Raw genomic sequence first — 10,241 nt, 5'->3', positions numbered from 1 at the left:
TTTTTTTTTAATATTCTTCCATTATTTGTTTGGCTAAAGTTCTGAGAAATAGGAATAACAACATGGATAACAGGAACAACAATAATAATAATAATCGTAATAATAATAATAATAATAATAATAATAACAATAATAATGATGATGATGATGATTATGAATCTAACGTAGGCACAAGGCCAAGGGAATAGCTATAAGAGTTAATTATATCAGCTCTGCCTCTCCTCCCCAGTATTTCACTGGTACTTGGTTTTTCTTTTTTTTTTTCCTCGACCCCTGGAAGAGGAAGAAAGGCAAAGTCGAATCTCGGTGGGATTTGAACTCAGAAGGTAAAAGGGACATTAACTTCAACACCACAAGGCATTTTAGTCCGACACCCTACCTAACCTGCCAATCCGTCGCCTTTGATGATGACAATAATAATAATAATAATAATAATAATAATAATTTTGATGAACATTTGATTTTGAAAAAAATTTCTTCCATTTAGGAAGTTTTTTTTTGTTTTAATTTTTCTGATTTTTTTTTTTTTTATTTAATTAATTTATACAGAATATTTTAATTTTCATCATCATCATCAATTATTATTATTATCATTATTGTTAATAATAATGTTTCTCTTGTTAATTCGGTTTTTTTAATTTTATTTTTCTTCAGCATTTTTTTCCTTTGTTTCTTTTAATCAGCTCCCAATAACGACTGTCGCTCTCGTTATTATAATTATTATCATCATATTTAATCATCACTGACTTCATCCCTATCATCATTAGCATAACCATCATCATCATCACTATCATCATCATTTACATCATCAGTTCACCAAGAACGATAATTATTACCATTATTATTACTAGTAGTAGCAGTAGCATCATCATTTATATTATTATTAATTATTATTAATTATTATTAATTATTCACTACACTTAGTCTTGCTTTCTTCTTGTTCCTTTATTAGTTTTTTTTTACAATTTTATCCCAAACTTTTTCCTTTTCTTTGAAGAATTAAATTTTAGTTTTTATTATTAATATAACCATATCATTATTATTATTACTAATATTAATGTTACCATTATCATTATTATTATTAGTGTTATCATCAATGCTATTAGTGTTTTTTTTACAATTATCATCATTATTGTTGTTAATGTTATCAACCTTATTATTATTTTTATTATCATTACTAGTAGTAGTAGTAGTAGTAGTAAGAATCTTTGCTGTAAATATTAGTAAATGTAGTAATAACATTAATAGTAAGTATTAGTAGTAGTAGTAGTAGTACTAATACCATTGCTAAAACAAGCATTAACACTAGCCACAGCAGCAGCAGTAGTAGTAGTAGTAGTAGTAAATTTTCTTGAGAGGAAAAAAAAAACCCTGTTTGCTGATAACTGACAATTAGGTTTCAAGATTTGTTGTAGTTGATGATGATGACCCAGCCGTGGTGGTGGTGGTGGTGGCGGTGGTGGGGAGGGGGGTGATGGTAGTATGTTTGGTTGGTGGTAGTGCCGCTGTTGTTAGTAATGTGTGTGTGTGTGTGTGTGTGTATGATGTGTGTGCGTGCGTGTGTGTGTGTGTATAAGTTCTTGCTTATTTTCATTCTTTAAATTTTGAGAATGTTTTTGTAGAGGCTTTTTCTTCTTATTTTCCAATCATCTTTGTTTGTTTTTACGTTTTTTTTTTCTTCTTCCTTACTGTTTCATATATGTGCATGCACATGTGTGTGTGTGTTTGTGTATATGTGTGTGTATGTGTGTGCATGAGTATGTATGTGTGTGCGTGCATCCCTCCCACATGACAAACACACGCATATACATATGTACATACATACATACATACATACATACAAATATTCCACATGCTTAGAAAGACAAGATGGAATCGTCCCACTCAAGCTCCCGACCGACTTTGGTCGGAGCGGTGCCTTTCTCCATTGCTTCCTCCTCGGAGCTGTCATGACACGTGTCGTCATCATCATCATCAGAATCGCTGTCGGCAACACGTAATGCTTGCATGGCACTGTCACCTCTATCATAAGGCTGGAGGAAATGGAAAGGAGAAAAACAAAATGAGAATAAATGTATAAATAAATAATAAATATATATATATATATATATATATATATAATAATATATATAATGTATAAATAAATATATATATATGTATATAAATAAATAATATATATATATGTATATAAATAAATATATATATATGTATATAAATAAATAAATATATATATATGTATATAAATAAATAAATATATATATATATATATATAAATAAATATATTATATATATATATAAATAAATAAATAAATATATATATATATGAATAAATAAATATATATATATATATAAATAAATATATATATATATATATAATATATATATATATGTATATAAATAAATATATATATATATGAATAATAAATATATATATATAAATAAATATATATATGAATAAATATATATATAATATATATATATATAATATATATATGCATATATATATATATATATATATATATATATTATATATATATATATATAGTTCAAATTTACAGAACACAAAAAGACAAAGATAGGTGTAGGAAGAACAAGCAGGTGTATTAGTTTAATGCCCTTGGGAAGAACGGAAAAGTCTTTTACGTTTCGAGCCTATGCTCTTTGACAGAAAGGATCAGGAGGAAAAGATGGAGAGAGAATGGAAGAAATTGTGTTATGGATTAATAGTTCGACGTAATGAAATGACCAGAAGAAAGAAGCTAAGTGAAAGGGAGATAATGACGGTGATCCAGCCAGCTATATATATATATAAAACAAATATAGTATATAAAAATATATATAAAATACATATGTATATAAATATATATATATAATATATATAGTATAAAAAATATATATAAAATACAATGTATATAAATATATATATATAATATATATAGTATAAAAAATATATATAAAAAGAGTACAAATAGTGTGGGAGAGATGGTGGGAAGTAAATGTCAAAATTTTGATCAAAAATAATTTTTAAAACAACTTATGGCAACACATGGTACCACTGGAAAGTTGCTAGGGGCAGGGATTTTAGGGTAATTTTGGTGGAATGGGTATGTTTTGAAAGGGATGTACTTCAATAGTTGTGACAAAAAATTATGCACTCAGACACTCGGGCACCCGGGCATTCGGGCACTCGGGCATTCCGACACTCGGGCATTCCGACACTCGGGCATTCCGACACTCGGGCATTCAGACACTCGGGCATTCAGACACTCGGGCATTCAGACACTCGGGCTTTCAGACACTCGGGCTTTCAGACACTCGGGCTTTCAGACACTCGGGCTTTCAGACACTCGGGCTTTCAGACACTCGGGCTTTCAGACACTCGGGCTTTCAGACACTCGGGCTTTCAGACACTCGGGCTTTCAGACACTCGGGCTTTCAGACACTCGGGCTTTCAGACACTCGGGCATTCAGACACTCGGGCATTCAGACGCTCGGGCATTCAGACACTCGGGCACTCACAGAACCATGCAGACCATGTCTTCTTACCTGATCCATGGGATTCACAGTGATGTTAAGTGCAGAGTTATCCCATTCCATTTCCTGCTTCTCATCTACAGCAACCACCTGGGTTCGTTTGTGGGCCGCACGGATCCGAATGACACCCAAGATGATCATGAAGAGCAGGAAACCAACACAAATGACAATGATGGCCGCCATGCCAAAATCTGAAACAAATTTAACAGGCAATTAATTCGACTGGCATCATTTATACTCCAACATAACAACAACAGAGTTATGAGGGACAGAAACAAGGAATGGTTCTTCCATTAACCCTTCAGATTTCAGATTTCTTTGTCAAATTTATTCTTAATTTATTCACATTGTTTTGAATTAATCATACATTGTCTAAGAGTTTTGGGATTTCAATGATGTGATTGTTTATTTTTAGAATGACATTGTAGGGTAGGTGTAAGAGGCCAAATCTGACTGGTTTGGAACATAAAACAGGTAGAATATCTGGGTTGGATATGGTTGGTTTTAATTCCAAAGGATTAATACCAGACAGTTGTTAGAGTTTGTGAATATGTAAATTAGTTGTATACACACACACACACACACACACGTCTACTCAGAATCGAAACGCTGTTTGATTTTCTTTTTCCTCTGTAGAATTTCCATCATCCCACTACCAAGTTTACCATCACCCCTTCCTTTCTCATTCGTATGATGTGACGGAGAAAAACACAAGAGTATTATTATAGTAGATTATGACAATAGTGTGGAAGATAATCTCTTATCAGTAATGGCCCTCCTCTCCCAACACACATCCTTATTTATACTAAAGAGTCAAAAGAGAAGTGAGGGACGAGAGATTAGGTAAAGGTATGGAGAAGGGCATGGGATGGGGTGACAGAGGTGGGACAGAGTTCAGACTTAAACTAGGAAGGAAGGCTTTCAAATGTTAACCATCCCCTTCACTGGTGCCACCACTATTTTATGTATGCACTGACAAGGTTTTTGGTCAGTCTGAGGGTGTATAAAAGAAGGCACTTGGCCAAGGGGCCATGCAGTGCGGGATTTGAACCTAAAACCATGTGGGGTTGGAGACTGGAAAGCAAACTCCTTGACCACATGACCAACCGAGCGAGCAAGTCAGTCGGTTGGTCGGTCAGTCAGCAAGCAAGTGCATTCACGCTTGTGTGCACACATGGTCACATACAAAGATGCAGTGCTTATGTGGTTAAGAAATCTGTTTCGTAACCACAAGGTTTCATGTTCAACCCCAATGTGTGGCACCTCTGGCCAAATATCCTGTACTTTAGCCTCAGGTCAACCAATGCCCTAATTTCTTTTTCAATCTTCTGCAAAATCAACCTGGCCATTGAGTTCTTCAGATTGAATAAGATTAGGGGAAATATTACCAGGCTTGGAATCAGGTAAGGGTTGGCAAAAGGGAACAACATCCAGTTCTGGAAAATCTGCGGCAATAATCTCCATCTGACCCATGCAGACATTAAAAAGTAGATGTTAAAATGATTAAATCCCTGCACCGTCCTCACCATTGCTTATTGTCCATGTTCATGGGTATGTGACATTATGGTTAGGGTATTCAGCTCATGACTGCAAGGTCACAAGTTCAATTCCCAGTAGCATAGCGTATCCTTGGGCAAGACACTTTATTTCACATTGCTCCAGTCCACTCAGCTGGCAAAAATGTGTAGTACCTGTAATTCAAAGGGGGACAGCCTTGTCACACTCTGTGTCTCACTGAATCTCCCTCAGAACTACGTTAAGGGTACATGTGTCTGTGGAATACTCAGCCACTTGCACATTAATTTCATGACCAGACTGATTCATCAATCGGATCAACTGGAACATTTGGCATTGTAACTGCGGTGAGTCAGGGCCACAGTGAAATAATTTGGACAACTCAATAGGATCCAACTAGCCTGAAGCCTGTTTTGGTCCCCACTCTCTTCTTGGGCAACCTGGATGCCCTTCCTAAAGCCAACCATTTCACAGAGTGTACTGGGTGCCTTTTTTTTTCAATGACACCAGCACCAGTGGAATCCCTGAGTAATGTGAATGGGGAAGGGTGTAGAAAAGGAAGGTGGTATGTGCCTGGTGTATAGGGACTAAAATAAGAGGGACAGGAACAGTGTTTTGCTATAGAAAAAAATACATACACCAATGAACCCAAAAACAAATTTTTTCTGAACAACAAAAATAAAACAGAATGGTTGTATACTGTCAATCTAACACGAACGTGACAGTAGGGGGGGGTGCACCACCGCTGTTTAGCCCTAGGAAGCATCGACGCCTCCTGATGGCTTTGACACATTTTTCCTGTGTCCTTATATACATTTACGAAGGGGAGACAAATACCCCCAGCCGCCCGGGCTGCATCTAGGGACACGTGTTTCAGGATGATTGTCCTTCGTCGGCCTAGACTAGCAGACACCGGTCAGCTGTTGACATCTGCCTCGACTCGTAATGTATATATCTAAATTTCAGTGAAGTCTATTCACTGATTATCAAAATCAGAAATACTATAGTATTTCCAAAAATAAAACATATATATATATATATATATATACTAGCAGTATCGCCCGGCGTCGCTCAGGTTTGTAAGGGAAATAACTATAAAGCATTTTTAGAGAGTTATAGCCAAAAAATAGCAAAAAAATGGAAAAAAATGATGGTAAATTTTTTTTTGATAGTTAAAAAAGGTGGAGTTGCGTCCCCTACACAGTTTGTGGTTTGTGTTCCTGATTCTCGACCCCATGTCGAATTTATCGATTTTTTTCAGAACTGGGGGAACTTTTCAAAATTTTTGCTGCGTTAGTTTTGAATTATGACATTGGGCTATGTGTGTGTCAAGTTTCATCAGAATCGGTTGAAAGCCGTGGTCAGGGTGAGGGTACAAGCAAACAGACACACAGAAACACGCACAGACAAACTGCCGTTTATATAGAGAGAGATATATATATAAAGAAAAAGGGCCGGGTAAAAAGAACCATTGAAGACAAATATTTGCACCTACCAGACTGTAAGAAAAGCAAAAGTTGATTGTAAACGCCTGCCATTATGATACCACCACAATGAAAGAGCAACGTGTTTAATCCAGTGGACACAGTGACAAACAGACAGACAATGAAGGAAACAGAGGAAGGAGAATAAGTTGGGGCAGAGGGGTGGGATGAGGAGGGAGAGACCTTGAAGTGTTTGTGAGAAAAAAAAAAGAGAGAGAGAGAGGAAAAACAAAATAGAAATAATGAATAGTAGGTGATTGATAAACAAACTTTTATCTGTGATTTATTATCTATAAAGATCTTTGATCCCTAGAGATGAATTGTTTATTTGAAATACAATTAACAAGGCTGAATAATTAAAGCTGAACAGTAACAAGGATTTCTTTCAGTATGAGTTAATTAACTGCTCAGATTCAACCAAGCAAGGGAGTCTCTAGCACAGGGGTCTTCAACTGCAGCCCCCAGGGTCACAGATGGCATCCAGGATGCTTCAAACATGCTTCCAGGAGCCTCTAAACCATAGGTTCTCAAAGTGGGCGCTACCGCCCCGCAGTGGGTGTTGAGAGGTTCCAGGTTGGGTGCTAATGTCGAAGGGCGTAGGGTGGGGGCAGTAGAGAAAAAGGAGGCGTTGGGAAGAAGGCAGTGGATTGGGGGACGTTATGAATTTATAATATTATAGTATTGTATTTAAATCATATATTATATTAAATATCAAATGATTCATAGTATATATAAATTAGTAAAATATAAAATATTTATTTATGCATAAAAATAGGGGTGGGGCATGAGGGGGGCAGTGGCCCAAAAAGTTTGAGAAACTTTGCTCTAAAGTTTTCTCTCTATAAATATAAATTTTTTAATTCACTTGTTTTATTTATTTTGGTGTGACCCCTTAAAAAGAAATCCAGGTTTTGGATTTGGCTTGGATATTAAAAAGGCCGAGAACCATGGCTCTAATCAGGCAATCAACCTGCTAGAAATAGCAGTCAGATACCCTCAAATCATATCATTAAGGACATATCTTTTAAACAGGCCAGACTATATATGGCCCCAATATTCTACCAGTTTTAGATTCAAATTGGCCAGATCAGACCAATGATAGTAGTGATGATGATGATGATAATATAAGATTTTTTTTTTTTAAACTTAGTCTGGACTTGTACTATAGGAAGGAACTTTCCAGATGCACACCCAGAGACTCATGGAATGTATAGAAGTCCTGGACATATTTTACCAATCTCAGAAGAATGAAAACCAGCATAGTGCTCTGGGAAGGATGTGAACCCAGAATGAGGTATTTTCTCCCAATTGTGCCACCCTGTTCTCTATTTTAACCATAACAGTTCTATTATTATCTCTCCAAGATAATTTATCAGTCACTTGGCGTCAGCAGGATAGGTTATTGTACTAATGTACAATAATATTGCTCAGTCAATCACCTCTCTGCATAGTATTTGTTCGTTTTTTTTTCTTTCTTCTTTTTTATTACATTTTCATTATTTCATCATGGATTATGATAATACCAAGGGTCACATGACCTGCAATGGGCCAATCATTGATTCGCTATATTTAGAAAACTAACAAAGCAAACTGCTACATATTTTCAAAACTAACAGGTCCATTAGTTATACGTACCCATGTGTACATCTTCCACCAAAAGACACACACAATCATTTTGTAAGCAAAAATGTGAGGGTGGACACATCAGGGTGAGGGGGTGGTAGGAGAGAAAGAGAGAGTGTATAATGGATAGTAATGGAGGTGGACAATTGTGAAGGAAAAGTGATGGATGTCAATAATATATGACCTAGGGGAGAGAGAGTGATGACTGGCAAAAGAGAAATGGTCAGGATAGAGAGTATCAAATACGAAATATAACACTGCTATCCTTTAATTGCAGGTCTTATGATGAGCAAAAGATATATATATATATATATATATATACACACACACACATTATCTACACACCCAGCTATAAATGTAAGCTGTGATTTCAATATACACAGCCACCCATTACACTCTCGGAGTGGTTGGCATTAGGAAGGGCATCCAGCTGTAGAAACTCTGCCAGATCAAGACTGGAGCCTGGTGCAGCCATCTGGTTGCCAGCCTCAGTCAAAATTGTCCGACCCATGCTAGCATGGAAAACGGACATTAAACGAATGATGATGATGATGATGATGTCTCTCCCAGAAACCCAACCAAATGAAATTTAGAAAAAAAAAAACAAAAAAAAGAGGAGGAACCAAATGAGAAAGAAGATGTCCAAACATACTTGGAGCAGTAGAAACCGTGGCTTTTATGTTGTCCAGCATATGTATTTCATTGTCGCTGTACGGTGTTTCCATATTATGTCGAGCATGAGCATGTATTTTGGTATCTGGTTCTTCATCATGAATAGCCATGATCTAAAGAGAAAAATAACAATTCCTTAGAAAAGCAGTCGAGCAACAGAACAGGATGAAGATTATTGACAACAACAGTGGAATAGGATTGACAAGAACAGAGATTGGTGGAATAGAGCAGGCAGAGCAAGGTTTCTCAAGCATTTTACCCTTGTGGAACCCTTAAAATAAAATTACATGTCTCAAGGAAACCGTGCACAAAAAAAATTATATACCATATCTTTCTCATATTTTTTTCATTGTAGTTCATGTGGTAAATATATATATAATTTTTTTTTATAATAAGATATAAAAAAAGGCTGAGTAAGTAGACTTTAGAACATTTATAGATAGAAGGTGTGTGTGTATATATATATATATATATATATATATAATATATATATATATATACACACACACACACATTATCTACACACCCAGCTATAAATGTAAGCTGTATGATTTCAATATACACAGCCACCCATTACACTCTCGGAGTGGTTGGCATTAGGAAGGGCATCCAGCTGTAGAAACTCTGCCAGATCAAGACTGGAGCCTGGTGCAGCCATCTGGTTGCCAGCCCTCAGTCAAAATTGTCCGACCCATGCTAGCATGGAAAACGGACATTAAACGAATGATGATGATGATGATGATGTCTCTCCCAAGAAACCCAACCAAATGAAATTTAGAAAAAAAAAAACAAAAAAAAGAGGAGGAACCAAATGAGAAAGAAGATGTCCAAACATACTTGGAGCAGTAGAAACCGTGGCTTTTATGTTGTCCAGCATATGTATTTCATTGTCGCTGTACGGTGTTTCCATATTATGTCGAGCATGAGCATGTATTTTGGTATCTGGTTCTTCATCATGAATAGCCATGATCTAAAGAGAAAAATAACAATTCCTTAGAAAAGCAGTCGAGCAACAGAACAGGATGAAGATTATTGACAACAACAGTGGAATAGGATTGACAAGAACAGAGATTGGTGGAATAGAGCAGGCAGAGCAAGGTTTCTCAAGCATTTTACCCTTGTGGAACCCTTAAAATAAAATTACATGTCTCAAGGAAACCGTGCACAAAATAAAATTATATACCATATCTTTCTCATATTTTTTTCATTGTAGTTCATGTGGTAAATATATATATAAATTTTTTTTTATAATAAGATATAAAAAAAACAAGGCTGAGTAGACTTTAGAACATTTATAGATAGAAGGTGTGTGTGTATATATATATATATATATATATATATATATATAAAATCAAAATAAGCAACAAGGATATCCAGAAGTAATGCAGTACAATTGTTTCATGCAATTCCATT

At 35.6% G+C, this 10,241-nt stretch overlaps 1 protein-coding gene across 1 annotated transcript in view; it reads right to left on the bottom strand.

Annotated features, from left to right (window-relative positions):
* Positions 1-1,719: 1,719 nt before the first annotated feature.
* The window catches only part of LOC115224570 (calsyntenin-1), a 90,232-nt gene continuing 81,710 nt past the window's right edge, over positions 1,720-10,241 (bottom strand). Inside the window, exons 14-16 of the mRNA XM_029795495.2 lie at positions 9,666-9,798; positions 3,547-3,725; positions 1,720-2,033 (exon numbers count right to left, since the gene is read on the bottom strand). Of these exons, the coding sequence (XP_029651355.1) occupies positions 1,857-2,033; positions 3,547-3,725; positions 9,666-9,798 (489 nt within the window). The 3' untranslated portion in view covers positions 1,720-1,856. The remainder of the gene's footprint in view (positions 2,034-3,546; positions 3,726-9,665; positions 9,799-10,241) is intronic.

Source organism: Octopus sinensis, linkage group LG25 (genome assembly GCF_006345805.1).
Source record: "Octopus sinensis linkage group LG25, ASM634580v1, whole genome shotgun sequence".
In the NCBI taxonomy this organism is placed as follows: Eukaryota; Metazoa; Mollusca; class Cephalopoda; order Octopoda; family Octopodidae; genus Octopus; species Octopus sinensis.
Note: the sequence above shows the minus strand (reverse complement) of the source record. Positions and strands in the feature narration are given on the sequence as shown.